The 27,620-nt window shown below is 35.3% G+C and overlaps 1 protein-coding gene across 6 annotated transcripts; it reads left to right on the top strand.

Annotated features, from left to right (window-relative positions):
• Nucleotides 1-6,252: 6,252 nt before the first annotated feature.
• Nucleotides 6,253-27,386, top strand: LOC145681242 (uncharacterized). 6 transcript variants are annotated; one of them, XM_081752793.1, is made up of 2 exons: nt 6,253-6,805; nt 22,764-24,236. In XM_081752793.1, exons 1-2 carry the CDS (start codon nt 6,444-6,446, stop codon nt 22,855-22,857), a joined length of 456 nt encoding a protein of 151 aa, XP_081608919.1. In that variant the 5' UTR covers nt 6,253-6,443; the 3' UTR covers nt 22,858-24,236. The 6 variants fall into 6 exon arrangements, with proteins under 6 accessions (XP_081608919.1, XP_081608921.1, XP_081608920.1 ...); XM_081752795.1 differs by lacking the exon at nt 22,764-24,236 and adding an exon at nt 8,723-12,488 and having other exon boundaries at nt 6,255-6,805; XM_081752794.1 differs by having other exon boundaries at nt 6,256-6,792; nt 22,843-24,236.
• Nucleotides 27,387-27,620: the final 234 nt, after the last annotated feature.

The raw sequence follows: 27,620 nt of genomic DNA, 5'->3' as shown, positions 1-27,620 counted from the left end.
GAGACCCCCTTGTACAGTGGGACGCATAAATACTATTGTCTTAAGACTTTATCTTATGTAACCTATTTGAGATGATATTCCACAGGTTGCTGCGAAGCCAACCTAACCTTAAACTAACGCCTGAAAGGCAAGTAGCCTCCGAAGCAGTGGCGGAGCCAAGGGGGGCCAGTCCCCCTTGCTCAAATTCTTGGCCCCCTAGTGCCCCCCCCCCCACACAGAGTGATACTGCTATAGGTCGACAAACGGAGTCGCCACAAGTCGCCTAGTTGATAGGCGAAACAGCAGAGTTACCAACTGCAGAATACCGTTTGTTGCAGTAGTCTGCGTTCCGAGCAGGGGCGGATCCAGGACCGACTTCTGGGGGGGCGGTGGGTTGTCATACTGTTACTTTTAAGGGATCCAAACTTCAAAATATATATAAAATAAGAAAGTTTTCTTTCCGAGTAAAAAGCTTCAGGCAGCTCTTTTGTTCGTAGTACAGCAAGATCTAGTTCATTGAAATCTGTGTCGTGCATGCATTGACCTCACTACCTGAATGTTCATTTTAACATCTGTCCCTTATCTGGTTATATTCTTTGTTTTCAACAAAGAATCCGAAAAAAAGCAAAATTAGTCAACATTCTCATTCACTTGAATGTTGAAAGTCAGAAAGATGCTTGCTTACAAATAGCAAACACTACAGCAAAACATGACATTTGCGTTCAACGAAAGAAGTCTTCGTACTCTACTTATTATAATTCGTACACTAAGTAATTAACTTTCATTGATTATGGCGACAGAACAAATGCATATCATCCATTAAATAATTTGGTATTATTACTATTATTTTCAAAGAATCTTAATATCGAGCCGTCTTGTTTAATATACAGTAAAAGAAGAGAACAAAAGTTTTTATCAGATCTTATTTCTGCAATAGTCACTCTCTGTTGTTCGTATCCAGATCGCCTGATACTGAATATTACCTACACCTAGTACTTGCTACCGATAATGATTCTCCCTCTAGACTACCTTCTGTATTTGTCTCTAGTACATTTTCTTCTTAACGCTCTTAGCCGTTGGCAACTCTGTAGAAACCTTCTGCTATGACTTAACTAGCGATACTAGCGAATTCCAAGGAAAAGAATGTCAGCGTTTGGTGGACCTATATTAGTAACTAAAGCCTGGGGAAATGTTGTAAAAATCAGTGATTTTTTAAAAATAAATCGTTCTGAACTATTTTGTTTTAATCGATTTTAACTGTATCCTAATCCCAAAAATACTGCTTCTAGAGAAATTCCGAAGCTTATCTATGCCAGTGCTTCAATCTCCTGATTACTAACCATCAGGTAAGATACCGAGATGATACAACCCGGTCGCGGCAGTAATGCTTTTTTATGTAAAAGTTGTAGTTAGTCACGTGACCAGGTTGTTTCATCCCGTTTTCTAATGTTTGGTAATCAGAGAGATATGAGGAGTTATGTGGGACTGGTCCAGGGATATTCCATACAGTGAATTTAGTCAGTCAATGAATACCCAATTTTATCGCAGATTAATATTTGTTCTTTGTTAAAATATGAATTTCTAAGAAAATTACGCATTCAGCATATCTGAGAAAATTACATTGTAGGAATTATGCAGAACAGTAAATCAGTGGTGGCGAATTTTTAACAGGATATTCTAACTAATGGCCCTCCTTCAAATCTAATCCGAAAACTAACAATATTGATTTAGTATCGACTACAGGGTAATAGCAGAATTTTCTAAAGATAATGTACTAAGAGGAATTCTTTTTGCCTATTATTGATAAAGCAATCACTGAGACGGAAAAACTCTTTGGATCACGTAGCAAAATCATTAGATCAATCACCACTCCACATCCAAAAAGTGAAAACTTCCTAAATTACAAGATTGTCGATCCTATGGACCAGCATTATGGAAGTGATCTGGAAATATTTAAATGTGAATACAAAATCCCCGCAAAACAATTAAGTCGTATGAAGACGAGAGAAACCCAAAGTTGATTTTTTGATGAATTTAAATCCTTAGATCTTGTTGAAATTGTTGATAAGTTTACTGCTGTCCATAATAATAGAAAGATCCTCTTTTAAGTAGAGGCATGAACCTATAAGTTATTTTCTTTACCTGTAAAAGTGCATTTCTCTGTTTCCACTTAAATCAACAAGCCACACTTGTTTTAAACGCCGTGATTAAATGACTACTTATATTAGAAATCAATTCTATTAATGTACCCTAGTTGTTTGAGGTAGTAGATTCTTACATTTTCACTGTAAAAGAGTAAAATCATGAACAACAAAGATGAAAACACACACACACACACACACACACACACACACACACACACATATATATATATATATATATATATATATATATATATATATATATATATTTAGGGTAACTTTGACAAATAACGCCAGTCGGGTAATAACGCCATTTAAAGCTTTCCACAATGCTAGCATAAACGCGTGGTTCGTAAGGTGACCGCTTATGAGTGTGTGATAAACAGTGATGCCTATTGTCTTTGTAAGCACAAAGACTAGAGGCAAGCCAGGCGTCAGTAAAGAGAAACCGGTGAACAAATGTTGACGTGACAGCCGCGGAGCAGAGGAAACAGCTCGCAAATTTTTAGTATGTGAAACGAGGTAGGCGAATTGTTTGGGTAAAAGTGAAATTTTCCTATTACTAAAGGTATGCGTTGATAGGGACGTACTTGCATAATATTATGATATAGATAAAATATTCAGGACCACTATTCATGGTATAGAAATAATGACCAAAACAAAGTCTATTGTTTCTGAAAATAACGCCACTATCGCGTCGGGAAATAACGCCACTCCATCTAATCGCTAATCGAAACTAATACTAGTGTTAAAAGTTTGCATTTCTTTGTCGTAGTTGTAGAGCCGGAAAAGTCTAGTTTTATGCTTTCATGGCAAGACACTCGAATATCGTGTGCAGAAAGGCGGAGAATTTGAGCTATGGTAATCTAATGCGTTTCAAAAGAACTACGTGAACGAATTGTATATGATATTGGGAAATACACTTGATGCTATGAATCTTTTGTGACAATCCTGAACTTATTTGCAATGCAGATTAAATGCAGGACTATAACTAACATACAACAGTAGCCTAACAATATTGGCACATAAAGGGAGCAAGCGAGTATTTAATGCCACACATGGCGAAAAAGGTGAAACTGTGAGTGTTAGTGCGTGCACTAATGTATCAGGTTCAAATTAGATCTCTCCGATGGTGTTATAGAAGAGAAAGTATTAAAAAAATAGTTTAGTGATGATCTTCCTCCAGATAACACTTATGCAATGACACCTAAAGGCTGTGTTACAAAGGGAGAATTCCGTACATTTGTGGAACATTTCAACAGACATCGGATCCCTGGCCGAGCGCTGCTTATTGTAGACTGCCATCGCAATCATCTTGATATTACCATTTTAAATGCTGCTGAGACCATGTATATTAAACTGTTGTGCTTGCCTGCACATTGCACCCGTGAACTTGAACCACTCGACAAAAGCTTCTTCAAATTCGTTAAAACTGTAACTGCTCTGAAACAGTTGACAGTTATCGACGAACGTATCCCGGAATAACACTTGGGAAGCTACAGTTTCCAAAACTGTTTTCACAGCCGTGATTCCGTTCAGCGACACCTCAGACCACAATTTTGGGCTTCAGCGTTACAGGGAATCCTTTTAACACAAATGCTATACCCGATGTCGCTTTTTCTCCAAATGATGTGTCAGAGCAACAGCAACCTCCACCAACACCTCCAAACACATGACCAGCCTCCATCTCTCCTTCAACACCACCGAGTGCCTTCTCTATCCACGAGCTTCTACCTACAGCTAAAATAACTAGGAGCAAATCTCATCTCAGGGGGATTTCTCTTACTGCCAGAGGAGTATTGGTAACACTAGACCTATTCGCAAGAGCTGGCCCTTTCACTTCTTCTGGCACGAAGAAACAAGCATCCTCTAGAAAGATGAAGGCTGGAGATATACTCCGTGGGGAATTTGGAGGATATTACTACGATCTCAGGGGTCTTGAAACGTGGATTCAATGCATTGAATTCAAGATTATGGTTTCACGACTTATGTGATTCTGACAGCATTGTTAAATGTGGCTTCTGAACATTTTGTGACGCTGGTTGTGCATTGTTGTCTGCCTCCGACGAGTAGTGCTCCATATGACTGCAGCTGTTATGTTAAGAGGTTCGTAATCATCACAAGAGTTACCGGTTAACATGTTCGATTACTATGAGTTTTGTGTACCAGCAAAGCAGGTAGCACATTGCCAAGAACATTGCTTAGTTGTGTTCAAAATGTATTTCATTATGATTCCAACACCTTTCCGTTGTTGTAAAGCAAGTGGCGTTATTTGCCGACACGTCTGGTAATAACGCCATCTCATACTCACTCCGATTGTCAGTGCATTGTGGTCGACATTGTATGTGTAGGATTTTTTTTTCTTGTTTCATTATAGCGGAGGGTTCACTCCATCTTCCATGTAATGTGCACAGTTCTAGATATAAGAGCACTTGAACACCAGAACAATATGTTGAATTGGTGGCGTTATTTGCCGAAGTTACCCTACATATATATGTCTCATTATGTTTTTCTGTTGGCGCGAAATTGCCTTTATCCTCATTGGTTCCCTCCGACCAATGAGAGAGAAGAAACGGGCGTGGCCTTTCACTTTCTCGTGTATATAATATCTGCTGTCACCTGTCTTTTCTCAGTGTTTGTGTCTGATGAAAAGGACGTTAGGTCCTTGAAACTTAACACATTGTAAGTATAGTTTTAATATATTTCATTCTGCTCTGGTCAGAACTGTGTTTTATTTATTACTCTTCAAAAGTGTTGTTTTAAAAGAGTAATTCAGTGTTGCCAAGCGTAGCGGAATTCCGCTAAACGTAGGGACTTTTGGTTGCCCTGGCGACAAATTGGCGACGGACGAAATGTATGGAAAATATAGCTACTTTTGACAACCTATCTTAAAACCTCGAATTTTCCTCCATAGCTTGAAAGAAGTTAAGAAATTAGGTTATTACAAAACATTTATATTAGGTTAGAAAACATGTGACAAAATTTAATCAATTTGGGCTTTATGCAGAGTTGTTCTGACGCTTGATTAGTGCCATACTAAAGAGATCGACTAACATATTTCCTGCAATAATCAGGCTTTTAGTATGACTCTAATCACACTTCAAAACGACTCTGCATAAGGCCAAATCTATCTTCTGCATTTAATGCTGGTCCAGCCTTAATGTGAGTATTGTTTTGGGGAAAGAGGGTTCACTTGTTGTAAGGTATAAATACTATTGAGACGAAAGTATAGAATTTTTTATGAAGTTAAATAGTATTTTATAGTAGCTTCTTGGGGAGAGAAATTAAAAACAAAGTAGCATTAAACGAAAAAACTTCTTTTTTGAAAATAATTGTAATGAACAATTGTAATGTTATAAATTTTATATTTGGTACATGTATCGACATTATTTGCACGCTAATCTTTGTTTAATTTATGTCAAATGACATTATTGTATTCTTACATTATAATATAGAAGTTATTGTACGCAATAAGAATAAAATATACGTGTCCCTTTTCTTTCATTTCTTCTATTTTTAGAAGAAAAAGATGTTTACAATTGAAACTGATGTTACATAATGTTAATATGTTAGTATAAAATGAAATGAAATCTTTGAGTTTTACGTCCCTCGATTATGCCAGTTAGGCTAAAGGAGACGGTGATTATGAGAAATGAATGAAATGGTGGAATGAAGAACGTGGAAGAAAACGGGAGAGCCCCAGAATAACCACAATTACGGTGTTTGTCCACCACAAGGTCCACACGGCACGAGCTGAGATCGAACCAGGGACCGAGCTGAACGATCCACCACTGAGCTACCGCGTCCCCTTAATATGTTAATAAACAAAGTTATAATAAAAGAACGATAAGTATTGACCATGACTTTTACTTTAATAATATTAACTGAAATAAGACTGAAGATCTTTTTTTTAATTCATGATATTTAATGAAGTACTAAATCAGGGCTTTTCGTTTAGAATTTAGTCCTATTATTAATTTGTGAAATATTTTGCACTTTTGTTAACAGCGTTCTTTTTTTCTTTTTCTTTTTTTTTTACAATTTATGTTTAATTTTATAATGCAGTGAAAAATAGCGGAATTTCAGTAAGGGTAGCGGAACGTGGCGGAATTTTGGCGGCCCAGTAGTGACTTCTCGACTTAGGGACCTGGCAACACTGGAGTAATTATTCTGTAATTTTTAAGGATGTGATTGCATGTTTGATTGCAAGTATAAAATTGCTTCTATGAATGTTCTTGTAAGCCATTTCATCAACACATGCACCATAAAATAAAATGGAAGTATCAAGCATAGTTGCAAGTTCGTATTAAATTTGTAGCCATAATGGCTGGTGAAGCATCTGTTAAGTTGGAATTTTTGTACAAAGAAGAAATTGATTATGGTTTTCCTCAGGAAGATCCACTCGAAGGGAAAGGATGGACATACGAAATGATAACTGACAGCAAAGAATTAATATTATCTTCAACAGAAGGAGAGCAAACAAGAGAGAAAGATGTAGCTATGTATTCTTCGGATGTCAAATTAAACATTGGTAGGATGAAATCTGAATTTGCAGTAAAAGATCCTGCCTTTGAAAATAATATAGAAACACCAAGAAAAGTAGAGATTGAAGAGACTTGCGCTTCTTACTGTGATGACTACAAGCAAATAACTACAAGTAGTTCAAATTCAGGTGGGACAGAAAGGTAATGTTAAATTCTATATATACAATAACTGGTTGAGATTGATAATGCAGTTACATGGGTACGAAATTTTATAGTTGTAAGGAATGCTTTTCGAGAAATAGTTACGGGAGGTAGGCCTACGTCTAACATAAATTAATAATCAACAGTTTGGAAGTGGCGCGGCACACTTAGACTAGTTGTACCCAGAAACACAATTGAGTGCACCCATCTTAATGAAGGAATCATTACCTAAAAATGAATACACATTTCAAACCTATTCTTGTAGTTATTTTTGATATGGGTACTTTGCGATAGTGTTCCATATATAGAGGCTTGTTTAAGAAAAAACCTCCGTGGCTGAATGGGATCAGAAAATTTCCGAAATACTACCGTTATTTTTTTATACCGGACGAAACGTATAGATGTTTGTAACTTTATCCCCAAGTTATCTCGAGTACGCCACTTATCCGAAGGTCTTCCAAAGTCATTAATAAAACGTAAGTCTAACTAAAAAAAGGTGGATATTTATTGAAAAACCTATACATAATTTCATTGCATATATTACTTCAGTTGCTGAAAGTCGGCTGTTTTTATTTTCAAAATCATTTTTGGGGGACGGAGTTGCACTCATCCATATAGTTTCACATCAGCACTTTAGTGTACGTATACAATAAGAATTATTATGTAAAAGACACGAATCAAATTGTGCTGGCTTGCCACTAGAAAGAAGTATGGCTATGTAATTCAGGGCAGGACCGCAGCATATTGGCCGGAGAAGGAGCGAAGTGTTGCGTAGGGAACAGGCGCGTTACAAAAGGTCAATATACATGTAAACAAGGATACGACGAAACACACTATATGGCATAAAGTGTATTATTTTTCATGCTGATTGTGTATTTGTACGTTAGTAAAGATGTTATATGAAACATTCCAATATGTTGCCATTGCTTACATATTTGTGTTCCAATATAATACATTACTAACGTAAATTTTGCAATTATCTTGATCCCTTAAGTCTCGGATATTTCTCTAGTACCGCGACAATTACATTTATACTTCATTTCATTTACAATGGTTAATAGCTTCTTTCTGTGTGAATCCGCGTATAACAGGTTCGATCATGATTAATTTATTTTTATGAAGGTAGGTATCTTAGAAGTAAGAACACAAGATATTTACGATATCTATGTACTAGTCTATTAAAATATTATTTCGAATTGGGTCAAGATTTTACTTTGGCTCGGACAGTGACTTCAATCGGTTCTTATGGGTTCAGTCACTTCCTGGAACTGTTTCTGCCTCCGTCAGTTCTTGGAACTGTTTGTGCCTTTGGAGCTTTCACGTGGTATATACTTTTCACACGCAAATTCGCTAGCCATTTGGGTACATTGGTACCTCGCGTTTGCAGAATTAACGTCTTAGTTTTACTTTCACAACACTTTCTCTAATTATTTAATTAATTAATTACATTAATGAATTTCATACAGTCCACGTTTCTATGACTTCATAACACAAAGTCACGCATATATATATATATATATACAAAATACGATTTGCTTATCTTCCCTACACGTTACATATATTAATACTTAGAAGTAAAATAAGACATTGTTTATACACGGAGCAAATTCAAATATGTCTAACATTTCTTCTCTTGTTATATTTGTGGTAGATATGAGGGTAAATATATATTGGAGGGCTCGACGTTTTTACGTATGAGTACACTTGAATACCTACAAGCTTCTATTTTAGATATATATTTACTATTCTTACAATTCACTTACTCTTAGTATATGTACCTGTATTTATTAGTATTTTTATAAACTATGTAACTAGTACTTTTTAGGAAATTGAAAAACTTATAATAGCAAAAAAAGTTTTTCAAATTCGATACTAGTCATGAATTTTGCTGAGCATAAACTAACAGTCTTTTTTCAGGTCTTTGAAAAGATGCTTACAACCCATGGTACTTTGGAGAACACTTCTGGTGTAATCTCTCTTGACACAGAAAACACATTTTTCTTGTATAAGATTTGCACACTACTCATCGTTCTTGTAATGCATCTACAATGTAATGCGTGTCAGAGTTTCGAGCTTCGATAGGGATATACGATCTTGGACCAGGCCTAATTGATGTCATGTTTCCAATGCGAAGAAGACACATGGTAACTTCCCTCAAAAACTAGATGTGTGAGTTCATTGTTCGTGTTAAATTCGCAATGCAATTTCCAAGAAGAATCAACTGCTAAATCGAGCGCATTATTGAAAAGATTCCACCACCGTTTCTTGGATCTGAGTTTGGGTCTGTATGATGCAAGAAGACGATCCATAACGTCAACTCCTTCCATTCCTTCATTGTACTTTTGAATAACGAATAGTCGACTAATTGGAACCTTTATTTTATGTACACGAGAATATCTCCTCACTGATTTTACTGGCAAGTTTGTAAAACAGTTTGAACCAACAGTTACAACCGCACTCTAATTCCACCTTACAAAGCACACATTACCATCACTTTTGACGTCAAACTTTCCTTTTTCGTCCTTAGCAAGTTTTTCTGTGGAGTCAGAGGACACTGTTGAACACGATTATCTCTTACTGTTTTGTTGCTCGATTGCCTTTTCCTACTAATTCTAAAAGAACCTCATAAGATGTGAAGAAATTATAGAAAAAGACTTCGTGCTGGGCATTATTTTCTATGATTGATGTGAGACTACGAATAACTCGTTCTAATGGGATATCCTCAGTAAAGTTATCAGTACTATTGTCGTTTACACCATAGAGGTCCATTGCATATGGATAACCGTCAGAAGAACATAAAAACCATATTTTGTAACCAAAATGGAGTGGTTTTCTACTAATAAACAGTTTGCAGATGTGATGCCCATAGTACGAAACCATGCTTTCATCAATGCTCAGAGATTGGTGAAAGATATCAAATTACTGCAAGTTCTTCTGTAGTTCATCGTATATAGGTCTTATTTTCCCAAATTTGTCACCTCTTGGTAAGTTAGAATTGTCAACAATATGGTAATATTTTTGTTCGAAACGGGCTCCTGGCTTTACGGATGACACATTCGGTATGCACAGGTCGTCTGCTGTACTCCAATAGGACTTCTCAGAAGGAGAATATGATACCCACTGAGAAGTAATAAACCAAAAAATTGTAGTAACTGTTCATATGATACTTTTATGTGTGGAGCTCACATCTGCTGTGCGTACAAATTACACATTTGAACAAGGTGCTCAGTGTATGATGGAGGCAAGATCATGAAGAAAATATCTATCGGAGAACTACCGTCAAGATTAGGATGAGAAACCACAAGTTTTTCTGGTGAACAAGAAATGGGATTGAGGCTAATTTTCGCAACATTTTTACACTTAGGCACACACTGTTTCCCTTCCTTTTTTAGATGATCAAGTTTATGGTATATTTTCGAGCTCATTTGCGTCATAGATGTCATTATTCACTGCCTCTGTCAACTCACCACATACGTCCTTACGCATGACAGGAACTAATTCGTCTTCATTTATGTGCTCCTCGTTTGAAATGTCATCTGTTCAATCTGGAGGGAGAATGTAAATATTCGTTTGCTCATGATCAGAAACACACAAAGTGTTCAAAGTGCCTACTATTTCATCCAGCGTAAAAAATTACCTTGCCATTTCGCGATTTTAGACAACAAATATTCAAACTAACTCGCTACTTACCAATGTTCCCAAATGGGAACATTAAAATATATCGTTTGCGCAATAAGAAACGTTGGTCTCAGGCTCACGTTCTCACCCTAATAAAAAGCACAAACATTGAACTCTCAACTGTCCACAGAAAGTTTTGCCAACTTCTATATTACGTCGTAAGCACTCAGTAATACAACTTCTTGTAAAAAGCACGAAAACCTCAATTGTAAAAAAATCGAAATAAATTATTTAATATACATCTTTGTGAAATTAAGGCAAATAAAACAATTAACCATTCTTTCATTTATAATACCACTCAATGTTAGGCCGGAAATATAGAAAATATACAACGCTAGAACACTGAAAATTTCCTGCTTCGAAAAGGGAACAATGGTACCTAAACTGTTAACGAAAAAGTTACCTATTTACGTACGAATCAGCTGAGCGTCGAAGGGAGTTAGAAGCCACGCAGGTGTAATTTCATTGCACTTTTGCCACCATGATAATACCACACGGCGTTACGTCACGATCGGTCGGAGCGACTGGAATGTAATTCCTAAACTGCTTCGGGAACCGGGTAAGAGAAATCGGTTGCACTGTCCGGGTCAAAGTAAAAGCCTGCCCGAATTTTTTATATGTTGTTTATAATTCTGTGGATTTTACAGTAAATCTGTAAAAAATGAATGCTTGCGTGTTGATTCCTCTGGTGTAGAAACTCACAGAGTAGACTTTTAATAGATTTCGATAATTTATAGTAGTTGTATCAAGAACATCATAGTTTGGAAGAAATCGTAGCCCTTTATAAACGTTTGGTTGTAAACTTTAACTGGAGAGAAGGAAACATCAACGAAATAGGGTTGGTTCAAAATTTACACACACTACCACTTATATATATAAATATATATAAACTAATCAATCACGTGTCAAACATGGAACTCGGTTCGTAGTCTGATTTCAATCAATGAGTTGAAATACACATGTAACTTACAAACCAGGAGAAAAGTACTATCTAGGTGAGAGACCCCCTAGGGTTTGGAATGGGGGAAGATATGAGAACAATCGAAAAGGGCTGCTGTCAGTATCTAATCCATTGTCTTGGCGGTCACTAAACTAATTGGTGATAGATTCAGTAACTAAACCGGAAGTAAGTCAAGATCAATCCCAATTTGCACATTGATATTAATTTTGCTCATTCATAATAATAATAAATATAATAATATTTATTATTGTTATTATTAATAGTGAATTGTAATTTTACCGGATGTGGCACGGATAACGCAAAAATAATACTCTTCTGTGTTTATTTTCGTCAGTATCTTTAAAATTATTTTCATGCAGCTGCTGGTGTTTCAACTGGAAATGATGAAATAGAAGTTAATGCCGTTGACAATAACAATTTTTAGCTAACCAAGTGCAATAAGAATTACTTGTTTTAAATTACTTTTTGACAAAGCACACAAGAAATATAATTGCAAAATGTATATTGATAATCATACTCGTTGAGTATTTGAGGAAATCACAGCATGCAGTTTTTTTACTGATATGAAGAACAAACCTAAGAAATAATCTTCTTTAGTATTGAGAATGACGCCAATGATCCGTAATGTTTCGAAACCCGTTTCAAGGAGGAAAAGCTAGGAAATAGTTCGTGACATATCTAGGTCGATATTTACACTCCTATAGATTCTAGAAAAGATATTAACCCATTACATTGGTCTAACAAAATTGACGTGATTTCAAATTGTACCCTATATTAAAAGAGAATATCCGCCATTAATCGTTCAAAATTGAAGGCGTGTATCTAATAGAACTATTGGTAATTTCTTCATGCCTCATACCTATGCCTCCGTACACTTTTCCAAATTCTAAAAAAAAAACAACTCAATTTTTTCATTGTTGAAATTTCAATATGATTATTTAAAATGAAACACTTCCATGATAGTTTTTTCATATTGGCATAAATAACAGGTCAAAATTTAGAATAAATGGAAAATAGAAGAAGAAAAGATTTACTTTGCTGGTATCTGATGACATTTTTATATTAGATTGCATAAAGTTATATATATATATATATTTTTTTTTTTTTTTTTTTTTTTTACTGAGGCAGTAGATACAAGAAAATTTCAAATTATATCCTTTGCATTGAGAAACAGAAAATCTACCATTACAAATTCGAAGTTCGATAACATTTCAAATAGAATGATTGGTAACGTTTTCTGGAGTTGTAGTTTTTAAACGGAACGATTCAACTTCAAAGTGCGAAATGTATGATTTTTTATCTTGTAATTTTTATGAGATATGTGTAGTAAATTTCGAGCTTTATCTTTCCGGATGTGAGAAAAATGTTAAAATGTACCTAGCTACAAGTTACAAAGAGAGTTTAGTTCGTTCTATTTCAAACACATTCGGACTTTGAAAATCTTGTTTGCACCTTATTGGAAACTATCGTCAAAGTATATATTTGGCATGACGCTAACTCTGCTGGCAAGCTTTAAAAACATTTTGGATCGTTGTATATAATCTTGTTGTAAGGTTGGGTATCTAAAGTGCTGCTTTTCGGCTTGTAACTGCGGATGGTTAAAATAGAGATCCTGTCATTTTTTCGGTGAGTGACATAAATTGATATCATTTTTGGGAATTTAGGAAACATAAAAGATCTCTAGTACAAGCCACGAAAAATTTCCCAACCGCTCTATTTCAAGTATATTTTAAGATTAAGCCATCTTCTGTATTGCATTTTTTTCTTCTAACTTCAGAAAATGGAACCTGAGGTCAGTCTTTCTTACTAGATGAATAAAATAAATTATGTGTTGTTGTTTTTCTAGATTTTGGACGTGAGAATGACTCTAGATACAAAACAACCATATTTTTTTATCTGTTTCGTTTGAAAAGTCTTTTGATATTATGCGGATTATTCTCGCCACTGTAGCTTGTAACTATATGTACTTTCGGCCTTATTTTACTTTTATTATACGAGTGTAATAAATATTTTTGTAATCTCTTAGCAGTGAATGAATCACACTCTGCATTTTTAGAAATGTTTCTTGTATGCTTTAGTAGAAAATATATTGTAAAATCAAGGATTTTTTTTTATTTCTTAAAAGGTTTCGAATCTGAAATTCAAAAATTGATCCTTCTGGTTTGGAATCTGACATAATACCACCTCTAGTTTTATGAACTGTATACAGAAGTCTTTTTTAAAGTAATATTACATAATGTCCATAAAACCAAAGCAGCTTTTGAGACTTTTAAGGTGTTACATGCATAAGTTTAATATATTTAAGTTTAATAGAAAATTTTAATATATCGAGAAGCGAATGTTTGTGCATGATTCATCATCTTAGCACAACATTCAAGGCTATTCAATTTATTTATTTAACAATCACCAAATACAGCTCAGAGGCCATTTTATAGTGGATACTTAACAACAGCAATAAAAATCAAAAGAAATAGGCAGATGTGGGCCAGGGCCTATTTAGTTGGTACTATCCTGGTATTTGCCTAGTAGGACTGAGGGAGACTGGAAAACCCCAGTCAGGATGGTCGGCAACGGGAATGGAACCCAAGACCTCCCGAATGCGAAGGATACGCTCTACTACTTGCGCTATTTCGCTCAGTTCTCTCGAAACGGAAAGTAGTTCAAATTTACTATGACGTCCGTTTCATGACTGACTTCCGTATAAGATAAACGGTCAATGCTTTCAAGATGATTTTATTATAAGTATTTCAGTGTCTTAAGAATAGGTCCTATTTCGTCCGTTAACCCTGTTTTCAAACCGAACTTTATTCAGTTTAGTCATTTTGATTTTAGCCTTTATTGCCACAGAAGGCAGCTGTAACACACAACGAGAAGCGATTGTTTGTAAACGATTCAGTATCTATATATAACATACGTATCATGACTGTCTATTACTCTGGCAAAACCGGATGTTGTTGAAATTCACTATTACTTCAGCTTTTTACATTTTCTGCTAACTCCTATTAAAACCGGACCGATTGAAACCGAGTATGATGCGTTTCGGTTTAAATATTTGTCACCATAGAACGCGAACGATAACAGATATTGACAAACTTTTTTTTTTTTTTACATTCAATGGACGGTCTAAAGATGACATACTACACGCGCAACAATCTAGCAAATACGGAAGTGTTTGAAATTTAAAAATATAATTCGTTTCTATACTGACTTCTATCTACAAAAGACGGTAAGGGATATCGAGATATGCTTTGTTACAATCGGTTCAGTTCCCAAATGTCGGTACCATCTTCTCCGTTAAACCTTTATTCCGACCGCTAGTTTTTTAAATGACCATTTCCAGTTTCAACATTATAGCTTTTGAACAAAGACAGACAAGCGTGTGTATGTGGATTTTTCTTGGTTCTTTTTTGTTCATTTCAATATTTCATTCCTTTCTCATCATTCCTTTGTCTTTAGACTAGCCGACATACCCGTGAGACGTGAAACTAAAGAATTCATTTAATTTCATTTGGAATGAAAACGGATCATTGTTGAACATTCACCTCTGATACACCTGGGCAGTGCTGCAATCCTAGTTCGCGCCAATCGGACTTTATGGTAGACAAACACCGTGTAAGTAGGTTTCCTTGGGGTTCTTCTATTTTCTTCGTTTCAATATTTCATTCGTTTCTCATAATCCCTGTCCCGTTTAGCCTGGTCGGCATAAGCGTGTGACATAACACTTAGATTTCATTTTCGTATCAAAACGAAAACGGTAGCAGGTAGGGTAACGCAGGTCTTTGAAAACAATTCGGCGTTTAATTGCAACATATGATTACGAGAAACACTTGTGCAGAGGATTCAGCTTCGCAACACAATGTATAATGACTATCCTCAACATTCTTAAAGTGAGGACGCACTGGCTCAGTAGTAGAGCGTTCGCTTCTGGTGCATGGGTCCTTGTTTCGAACGCAAGTGCTGCCAAGTGAAATTTGTGTTGGACAAACACCCTGTGCGTGGGTTATGTCGGGCTTATTCCCCCATCCCGCTACTATCATTCCACAATTTCTTTCATTTCTTATCATCACTGTCTCCTTTAGCCTAGCCGGTGGAAACTTTGACCATAAAACTCAAAGAATTTTAAAATGGCAAGTTGATCCCATTTACAATTGCATCCAATTTCAGAACTGATTTTTTTTTTACAGCAAAAGCGCTAAAGGCTATTAACTTGCGGTTTCTTGCAATAGATTTGGCATTTAAAGAACATGTTCAATTCCTGCGTTGAGATTCTATTCGAACAAGAAGTGATTAGAAATAACGATGTGTGGTTTCAACGTTTATCGCCACACAACAAACACTAATATATAGGGAGAAGTATTTTCTTCAAACGGTTCAACGTGACTATTTACAGCACTATACGAGAAACGGAAATCTTAGATTTACCATTGCGGTTTAAACACTGATTTCCGTAGAGCCAAAACGCTAAAAGATATGGATGTGTTCTTCGACTCGAGTTTGCTGGTCGAGAAAGCATTACTTTCCGTTGAAGCTCTATTCAAACCATAGGTGTTTAAAATTACCAGTTTCCAGTTTCAACTTTTATCGACGTAAAACGAAAATTGTAACAAATATCGTGTAATTATTTTATTTAAAAAGATTTCAGCCATTTCCAGCGTCTCAGGACAAGTTAGCATAACTATCGACAACACTGTTCCAAAATAGAAATTGTTTCAAGCATCCAATTATTACCAGTTTTATTAAAACGATAAAACATATTGATATAAGTGCTTTTTAATTCATTAATTTGACAAGAATTTGTTTTGTTTTAGTTAACTCTAAGATGAAACCGGAAGAGGTTGAAACTGTCCATTTCTGGTTTCAAAGGTTATGTTAATAAAACCCAAATGATAATAGATTTCGACAAATTATATTTGGAAAGAATATAAGTTCTGTTTCTTATATAAAACCTCACAACCCGCAGCAGCGCATCGAAACCGGAAGTGGTTGAATTTATTAGTACTTCTGTTATCAGATTTTCATACAGAAAAACTCGAAAAGATGTAGAGGGATGTTTTTGAGACCTTTTCAGCGTCCCAAGTGTAGCTTGTATCTCATCCCTCCACCCTCTATTCAAATTAGAAGTGCTTCAAATTAACGATAGTTTTCAAGATTTATTTGGACAGAATTAATAGCGTAAAAAAAATTACCCTTCTTTACATGGAATCAGTGTCCAAGGAAGAAACACTATTTTTGACCTTGTTCTCTATTGCAACCAGTATTTACAGATGTATTACCTCCAGTCTAAATATTGAATTCGCTTAGTTTGGAAGTCTTAGTTTCACACTTTAAATCTTTATTCACTTGTTTAACTTGGGTATTGGTACTGATGATTCGTGTAATATATGTCACTAGGTTGACCCCTAGTCATAGATGAAAAAATTCGAGTAGTGTAACAGATTTGTGGCAGACGTGCGAATTATTATGGACGGTGTAGCTGCTTCACCCTTTTTTCCTCCAGTGCCACCAGTTATTGTTATTTTAACTACTATCCAAAAGTAAAGTAACGATATTTAATTCGTCGTTAAGACAATGATATATTGTTACCCACGCCACGTTCTTACCATTTCGACATTTACTTTGTATATCTCACACATTCGCTAACATCCTATCACTTATTCAATCAATTAAAAGCATTTCACGAACTCGTTTAACTTGATCATTTGCAGTTCTCTTACTGTACCAAAATATTTCGGTGAGATTTTTAAACAGCTGTTTATTTCCTCATTTTCATATCTACGCGATACTTTGTCCGCTTCTATCATTTTGCTAAGTATCTTATAAATAAAAGCTAAAGCTATTGGGCTCTATGCAAAATCGTTCTGACGTGTCATTAGAGCTATTCTGACGGGTTCGACGGCCCCTAGTATGACGGTAATCATACATCAGAACTACTCTGCATTAGCGTCCGGTAAGGCACCGGAATTACGAGTGTAAGGTCGTGAGTTCGATTCTAATTTGGGTCACATTTTTTGATATGCAATGATCATTAGCACATGTGTAATTATATCAGTAAACTTTCGTCCCGTTCAATGAATTTTATTCATGTGTGTGTTACAAAAGTTTACTAGCTTGTAAAATTCTATAGCAAAATACCAGTGGTGTGTTGTAGAAGAAATTTCCTTTGGATGTATAATAATTTTTGTAAGTGATAGTTGTTCATGTAATCATGGAAATAATTGTAGATATTTGTATAGACCTATCACACAGCTACAGTTGTATTTTTAACATATGACCTGTAAACATTACTTGTAATCGAGCAGAAAGAAGATACTGTCTGTTGAACAGATTCACAAGATATCTCAACCGTAAATAATGCACATGCAATACTACGTTGAAAAATGGATAATTTACCCAACTATCTCGCCTTTAATTACGCTGAATAACATTACATTTTGCAATATATTGTATTAAATAGATGGTTAATAATATGCAGGAAATAAGACCTACGAATTTTCAAAACAAAATTTGAGTAAGTTATTTAACGTTATGTGAAGTAAATGAAGGTTCACGTCACTAAAAGTAGAGTAGATGTTCATAAAAGAAAGATATCAGATATATTTACAAAAGTAATGCAAACAAAATATCTAAGCTAATAGTTTCACTTTGTTTGCGACAGAAATATGCATGGGAATTGTAATATTCTTCTTAAAGTATAAAACTATGTAGGCGGGTTTGTAGGTCAGAAGCGACAAGAGAGATTATACAACAGGAGCCTATTAAAGTTCGTGATAGAAAACCAGGGTAGTTTGGTTTAATCGTGGATTATATCCAGTAGAGGTGTTCTTTATCTAACGCCATGAGCCTACGGGACCACTTAACCACAGGGTGTTTGTGTTTTGTATATTACCGTATGTATACTTAAGTTTAACGATGAAGAGTATATTGCATTTTCTTCAGTCCTCACATATGCAGGTAAAATTACACAGCAAAAATTACTATCAAAACTTCTATTGGAACCATGGTCTGTTGGAAATATTTAACTCTATAGGCTCTCATTCATAATTTCGTGAACGTATGCACAATAAGTTCTTTGCTTTTAGCCAGTGAAACAAGCACCCGACACCTCTAAAACAGTATATCAAAAATACCAATGCTTAACTTCAACTTTTGAATTCCACAGATCGTTCCGTATACAGAGCCAGGATAAACTTATTGTACACTGGCTCAGAATCGTTGCACTTTCACAGTCATACTTTTGGCTGGATTGAAATATTGACCAGTTTCAAGACGCATTTCTACAAAGAAAAAAAACTTTACCTAAGAAAGTATAAGTGTAATGTGTATTTTCTTCGGAATCCGTTGGTGAAGCCTCGAAATAAGATATTTTTTAAATTTTTATTTTAAGTGTGTTCTTCTTTTCTAGTTTCGGCCTTTTAAATATTTATATAGGTTAAGTGTTAATCACAACATTAAGAATATTGTACTATAATTTTCAATCCCTCTATCGCGTAAAAAAGGTTATATCATGTATAAATGATTAAAACTAAGTAGATGTACTGAAGAAAAATTTTTCACACGGTGTTCTCCCTTGAATATTTTTGTGTATTAACTCGCGAACAAAACCGGTAATTTGAACTAGATTTACTTAGGAAAAAATTGTGATTCTGTGGCCCATTTTGCCAGTTCACATAAGTAAACATGAAATTACGTTATTTATATGAAAAATGATGAAAATATTTTGTTTGCCTGATTCTTTTTTTTTTAATTTTGTGCCACGAGACCTTCTGCAGTTTTAGACGTTTTACATGTTAGGATACCGAAACTAGTCTATATATGTAGTGTTTCAGATGTATGGGTTCACAGGTGAATAATTTTTCATGACATTCCAACTGAAATGTAGGTATCCTAGTTTATTTTTTTTTATATGCTGGCAAAGCTGTGATCACTAAACTGCATCAGATGGTGTCTAATGGATATCTGTGCAATACATCTTATTAGGAGGTCAGATCGGAAAGCAACTCGCAATATTTTTTTCCAAAAAAAATTAATATACCAAAACCAAACAAAGCACAAAAAAGTTACGTATTTGATCCACTTTTCTACAGTCACCAACTTTCTCCATACATGTCTATGAGCGTGGTACCGGTTTCAGGATGCCCTGTTCATTAAAGTCTGTTATGGTGGAGTATAGGAATGTGCGGACTTCTGTTTTCACTTCCGTATCTGTCGCAAAATTTTGACCGGTGAGGAATTTCTTGATGAGAACATAGAGATATGAAAGTGAGAGACGAAAGAGACTTGTGGACTTTCAGTAATGATGAAGTTTGACGTTGTCACCATTATTGTAGCGGCGTTTGTCACGCAGGGCACGACGCAACATTAACCAAAGTTTTAATTTACGCTGCAGCATTTACAGTGGTCCAGTGTTTAACAAATCTCCCAATAAAACAACAAACGACCCAGAACACTGTCACAAGCACTTTTCTCGCAAATTGAATTACGTTTAGTTTTTGTCGTGTTGAAAACCAGTATGTTTCCACTCCATAAAGACGTGCTTGGTCTCGGGCGTCTAATAGTATGCCCAAGACATCCACGATTGCATACAGATGGCATAACGCGTTAGATGATCCAAGCATGTCATCATTCGCTGAACTTCGTGGTTATCTGTCAAGTTCTTAAGCACCTAGCGAGCACGAACTTTATGGAATTGCAATGTGTCCTGAGCAAGGTCGTACACTACAGCATAGTAAATGTTGAATTTCTGCAATATAGTTCGCACGTGCACACGACAGTCACTTAGAATTGCTGGCTGGATGGCGCTGATAATCTGTGGTGCTGAAGCTGTTACCGAGTGCCTGGAGCTTGGCGGAATGCACAATAACTGGAAACATTGCAACAGTCCATATAATCGTCTCCATATACGGTACGGATGTTACAGTAATTTTCTCTTGGTGTATGCTCTTTGATTCATTGAAATCTAATCATAACTGGCTTCTCTTCACGTGTGGGGGACAGTAACAGGACGCAATATTTCTTTCGTAGTTCAAATTTGTGTCGCTAGAGCTACATAGGAAAGCAAAGAAATCTCTGTAGCACAAATTTCAAACTCTCTCGTCATGCAATTTCTCCATTCCAGCTTGAATACTTGGGGAGAAAAAATGTGGTTTACAATCTGCCCTCGAATTTAAATCATATGGTAATTTTATGTATTTAGGAAACAACGGGAATTTCCCGTTTTCGTTCCTTAAAGCCAATAACACTTGCCCACTGGTTTTCAGTAAAGATTTTAATTACGAGACCCGAAAATAACGTAAGAAGAATGTCTTTTTAAGCTGATGCTGGCAACCCTGCAAACCTAAACCGCTACTACAAACGGGGTAAGGGAGCTTGTACGAGGCAGTTAATATCATACGCAGATTTTCTCGATTTATGTTCAGTTTATCCTCAATCATTTTCACGGTTAATCGTCTATCCTCTCAGAGAAGTTCCCTCTCTCTCTGTATGCTCTCTTCCATTCATATTGTTGTGAGTCGCCCACTACGATGTTCATCTTCGATTTCTGTTCTGCCTTCCGCTAACATTTTGTACCAACAATATACCTCTGCCATTGATAACAGTATATTTGCAAAGGCCTGCTAAATCTTCCGGTACGTTATCGAGGCAGTCTCACCAAGTTTCATACAGAAGGCGATTGCGTAGCACTGGTCAATATTACGTGCTTCCGTTGTTGTGACAGGGGTCGAACATACGATCGTACTCTTTAACTTCTAACTTCACAATAAAAAATATTTCGTGCGTGCCACGTGCTGTGCTATTGGAGCAGGCCCAAGGCCACTCTCTGGCGACGGTTTCACACTGCAGCGTTGTCAGCAGAAGCTGAAACAATTTTCTTATTACTTTCTTGTTGAACTTCGTATATTGTAAATTTCACCTTCGTAACGTAATCCACTTGTCTGATACTCTGCTTTCGCGTACAATTTAAAGTTTTTCTCTTACTCATAGAACACTGATTCTAATGATAGTAACGTAAAAAGACAATAAAAAGTAACAAAAGGGGGGGACCGTGTAAAGTATACTTTCAAGGTATTCACATGTTTCCTGAAATTATAGCAGAAAATTTGTATCTCTACTGTAAGTACTGATAAATATTATGTTGAATGTTACTCTTCTCCCTCTTAAATATAGCATTTTCCAATACACCTGTGCATTCAACCGTTTATTTTAAACGATAAGCTTATGCTAATTTTTCTTCTTTGACAAGAGAGACACATGAGATGATAATTTTTGACGTGTATTCCTTGATCCTCCTTCTCTCCTTATAATACCAATTTGAATGAAAGTAACATGGTATAAACTGAGGTAAAGGTAGGTACTAAACAAAATAGCTAACTTATTTTAAATAGTAAAGCTGACTTTTTTCATAATTAATTAATACCATGTTTCTTTCATTTTGTTAATATTCAGGGCGTAGCATTCTCAAACGTTCTTATTTAACAAGAGTGCTTTTTTCACTTAGATGTATATCAATAGACTTAAAGATCGTATAAGTGTTTAAAATTTAATATCTCAGAGTATTGAAATGATATTAGAAGCACTAGTAGAGATTAGCATACTGCTTGAAATGACGTATTTTGTACAAAATTTTAAAAATGCTTATAGTCTTGATTTCTTTTTTTGTCATAATACGAACAGTTTTGGTAGTTGTAATTGCAAAAATCTCTCGGAATTGCTAAATTATATATCACATAAATTATTGATATAATACAAAAGTACTGTCAGTGAGAACGTACCACCATTTTCACCTGTAATAATCAGATGTTCATTCCATAGTGTAACGTGGTAGTATGCATTTGATTTAAATCCGATAACTGATAGATAAATGTAGATGCGATTTGAGATATCAATTTAAAGGACATGCTTTCTTTGGAGAGCAGAAATGATACTAAAACACCTCAATAGTTCTCTTCTCCTAATATCTACAAGATTTTATGTAATATTACAATAGTATTATCAATCAGTTTGTAGGGGGGAAAGTGCAAAACATCTTATCTCCACTTTTTATGGAATTTTAGATTTTGGGTGCATTCAATTTCCCACATCTGATTCTACGTGCCTGTGAAAGATCGTAAACGAAAACCCGGTAAAGAAAAACGTGAAAAAACTAACTTTTAACACCTGGTATCGCATATAAGATAGTGTAAAAGCAGAACAGATTTATTGGTATCCTGAAAGTTTGGTTATGGTGAGTTATGAGGTATAGCACTTTCGCCATTCTAAAACTTATGATTACCTTGAAAAGCCTCAGGATAAAATTTCAATATTTTTGGTGTTTTATTTTAGATGGAAACTTCTGCATTTCTTTGTTGTTCCATATAGTGTACCTAGATTTCCACTCCCTATTTTACTGAATTTATTACAGGATCCATACAAATGAAAAACCTCACACATTCAAAGAGTGTGGACACAAATTTGGTCAGCGTTCAAGTTCAGCTAAACACATTTTGACACATACAAATGGAAAACCTCACACATGCCAAGAGTGTGGAAACAAATTTAATTGCCGTTCACGTTTAGCTGTACACATGTTAATACATACAGGTGAAAAACCTCACACATGCAAAGAGTGTGGTCACAAATTTCGTCAGCGTTTTAGTTTAGCTAGACACATGGTAATACATACAAATGAAAAACCTCACACGTGCCAAGAGTGTGGAAAGAAATTTAATTACCGTTCTGATTTAGCTAGACACATATTAATACATACAGGTTCGAAACCTTACACATGTAAAGAGTGCGGCAACAAATTTATTCAACGTTCACATTTGGCTACACACATGTTAATCCATACAGGTGAAAAATCTCACATATGCAAAGATTGTGGTGGGAAATTTAATCGACGTTCAAATTTAGCTCAACACATGTTAATACATACAGGTGAAAAACCTCACACATGCAAAGACTGTGGTAAGAAGTTTATTCAACGTTCATGTTTAGCTACACACATGTTAATCCATACAGGTGAAAAACCTCACACATGCAAGGAGTGTGGTCATAAATTTCGTCAGCGTTCTAGTTTAGCTAGACACATAATAATACATACAAATGAAAAACCTTACACGTGCCAAGAGTGTGGAAAGAAATTTAATTACCGTTCTGATTTAGGTAGACACATTTTAATCCATACAGGTAAAAAACCTCACACAAGTCAAGAATGTGGTCAAAAATTTAATGAACGTTCACATTTAACTAGGCACAAGCTAATACATAAAAGTTAAAAATTTCACATATACTAGACACATGTTAAAACATACATGCACATAACCTCATAAATGGGAAGAACATGGAAACAAATTTTGTCAGCGTTCAAATTTAGTTGTAAACATGTTAGTATCTACAGGTGAAAAACCTCACACATGCTTTCGCCTATGTCAGTACAGTGACACGCGAGAAAGAACGGATTTACTATTCTGGCAGTGTACTGACAAGCCGTAAAATAAAGGTTAATACATACAGGTGTGAAAATTTCACATATGCGAGGAGTCGAATGAAATTTAGTGAGCGATCAAAGTTGGTTAGACATACGTTGATACATGCATTTGAAAAACATTACTTACCCCAACGGTGTGGAGATTTTTTCGACGTTCAAATTTGACTCAACGTATTTTGATACACAGTTAAGAAACGTCATACGCGGCAAGACTGTCAGTAGGTGTTTCGTCAAACTGCATTTGTTTGTACATATGTTAATACACATAGGTGAAATTTCTCTTCAATACCAAGAGTTTGAAGTTGATTTTGAGTTTAACGTCCCGTTCTGCAGCGAGACTATGTGGACCTTCTTATAAGCGTCATATCCAAACTACGAGCTACCGCCGGGAATCGAACCCGGGATTCCCACACCAAAGGTGCGTACCATAACCGCTTAGCCATGAAGGAGCTCCCATGCCAGTACTGTGGGATATGATTTGTGCAAAATTAATTATCGGCAGAAGACGTAATTAACACAGGAAAAAGAGCTCAGTGTTTGAAAAGAGAGTTTGAGTTCAATTTTGGCAAAGTATATGTTAGCACATACTAATGAAAGAGTTGGTATATCGAAAAAAGAAAGTGGAGAAGAAATATTTTGGAAAAGATCAAACACTGCAAAAGAAACTAAAACATGAAGGTTATAAAGTTCACAGGTGACATGAGTTTATAAAATTTTCTCGCAAATTCAATTTTTGTAAAACAACCAGACAACACATTCACGTCCATATATGATCCAAGAGTTTAGGCGATTCAGGTCGTCTGAATGTAAGATGGACCAACATGTTACGTGCGAACTGCGTCTATGAGAAAGTAAACATCCTTTGATACTTGACCATGAACATATAGTGTATCTTAACAGAACGCTAAGAGCATGTCCACTGAAAGTTTGTATAGATCTTAATAGTACCCCCTGCAAGGTCCATTAGATATCCACTTTTTGGAGAGCCAGTGGGTCAGTGAGGGACATTGAGGACGTAAGTAGATGTTCAGTATATGTCATCAAGGCATCGATGTGTACGTTTATAGACGTTCATTTGTCATGGATGTGAACCTTAATAGAGGTAAATCTTTTGTCGAAAATTTTTCCAGTAAATCTTCAAGAATTCGAATGTGTGCCCAGTATACACCAGATACGTACCTGTATAAAAGTGCGATGTATGTCGTGTGGATGTCAGTAACTGAGTTTTAAGAACGTACGCAGACGCCCAGTATTCTGCCGTAGATGTAAAACGCAGGTAAAACGAACGTTTAGTGTCCATCCACTGAACGTTCCTAAGTATGTAGAGGCACGTCCACTGGACGATACATACGTATATCGAGGGACGTTTGATAAGTATACAGAAAGACGTCCACTAGATGTTAGATAATCTCTGTGTGTGCGACTATGGATGTGAACAGGCGTCGAATGTCCAAATTAAAGGCAGCTCGTAAGGGAAATCTTGTCGGTAAAAATATAGTTTTCTCGAGTCGAACTCATCCATTAAACGTATATTTTAATATAACAATATACAACATTAATTTAGTAGAAGAGGTTATTTTTCTTTACTTAGTTCCAAGCAAGAAACATCTTGATTTTACCGAAATGCTTTCCATGAAGAGACGCCTCTAATTTTGGCTCTATGCTTCGTCTGTAGCGGTAAAACACAGCTAGTCATACCAACGTACCTGTTGAAACAAAATTGACCAAATCAAAACATTGTAGTCTACAATAAAAACTATATAAAAAGTGGATACCAATCGAGCAGTACTTCTAGAAACATTGTAAATTGTACTTCAGCAATCAGGTCTTTGACTTTTACGCAGATATTATATTTGTATTACATTAACTCTGGAATACATTAAGTAACTAAACGACTGTTAAGAATTAATCAACTACACTTTAAAAATCTTCCACAAACAAAGAGAAAAGTATATACGCCCTTGGTTTGGCTTTACACTTCTACTACAAAACAAAGAATTAAACACTAATTACACGCGCCTATTATACGTGTAATTCTTCCCCACGTGCAGGCAAAGCTTGATAGTATAAGTGTGAATCCATGCATGCATTCCATGTAATTAAATTATAATAGATAGGAGTCACTGTATTTACGTGATTGACTACAAAATTGACTTCAATTTTGGTTATTATATCCACTTGCTTCACAATTTTTGACATACAAATGAACCTTTCTTTTTTGTCTAAAAAATCTTTCAAGTCAAAAGTATAGTAAACATATTTAAACACCAAAAATGTCCTCGATAGAATTTTTTTTGTAATTTTTAACTGCCTGTCTTCACCAACAAAACTGAAATTAAAAAATCGCATATTAAAACATACATTATGTCATTAATACCTTTACATTCACTAACACATACACATTCATCAATATAGTTATAACTGAAATTAAACAGGTAATTGGCATGAATAAGAAGACACAACACATACAGCATACATATGCCTATATATGTCCAGTGGAGATTCACTGTACGTATGCAGTGCCTTAATCAAGGGTTTTGGGACACCCAAGAACGTGCACCCTTACGACGGCTTAGTTTCTATTTAGAGAGTACATCATCTTTTCGAGAGATTCATAAGTTTGCCAAACAATCATATATAAATTTTAAGAGTATTTACTTGCTCTGGTAGTTATTAATAAAATACTTTCCTTTCTTCTGTATTTTTCAGCTTTAAAAATTGAATCTTCTATTTTGAGTGAGCTGTGTATTGTGCTAATTCTTCCTATATTTCCATGTTCAAACCTACTGCTGGGCTCCATATTTGCGGAAAAAAAGTAAATTATTACGTAAAGAATTTGTCGGGTACATTACGAAGATAAGCATATCATACCTTCCTTTTCTATGACAGAGGACACAGTAAATAATCTGAGACATTTTTCAACGAATAGTTACATTGAAATCAATGTACAATATTTTCTGTCTCCTCATCAGAGACAAACATCGGCTGAACATTATGTTGTAAAACCAGTCACAACATCCGAGTTAAGATGTAAATTAGAAATAAAGTTTTTCATTAAGGCTCGGATTTCTATGAGGTCATATCTTCATCCTGTTATCCTTTTATATGTATAATTAAATATAAACATGTTTCTGATTGTTGTCATAAAAAAATGCTTTAGTTGGTTATATATATGTATATTTGAACCATATTTTGGCGTGAGATCATGTGGGCTTGAAGTGATACAAAGGCTTATTTTTCATCATGTTTTAGACGGGTTTCATTTTTGTTTAGATAGATATGTCATCATTAGGAATAAGGAGACGGTCATTCAGCTTTTGTTTTATAATGTCAGTAATATGCTGTGATCTATTCTTCAGAACTTACAGATATTCATTCAGGCCAAAATAACTACGAAAATGTCTTAACAAATGATTATTCTTAGAAATATATTTGTTAAAAATTGAAGTTTAAATAAATTTTCAGTAAAAAATGATTTACTTCGTGTGTATTTGAGCACATTTTAAGTCATAGTTTGTAATTTTTGGTCATAAAACCTGCATATTTCCAACTTTTTAGGTCATAGAGATACGAACCCTAGTTGTTATATTTCTCCGATTATGATTGGTAACCTATATCAGTTGATTGCTGAGGACAGGATTCCATCTTTGTTTCTTATGTAGGTGATTACTCAATAAGATATAAGAAGCTGGTTTAAGAGAAACAAACAC

Source organism: Thermobia domestica, chromosome 3 (genome assembly GCF_964235325.1).
Source record: "Thermobia domestica chromosome 3, izTheDome1.hap1.1, whole genome shotgun sequence".
NCBI classification, from domain to species: Eukaryota; Metazoa; Arthropoda; class Insecta; order Zygentoma; family Lepismatidae; genus Thermobia; species Thermobia domestica.
This window is presented reverse-complemented; position numbering and strand designations above follow the sequence as displayed.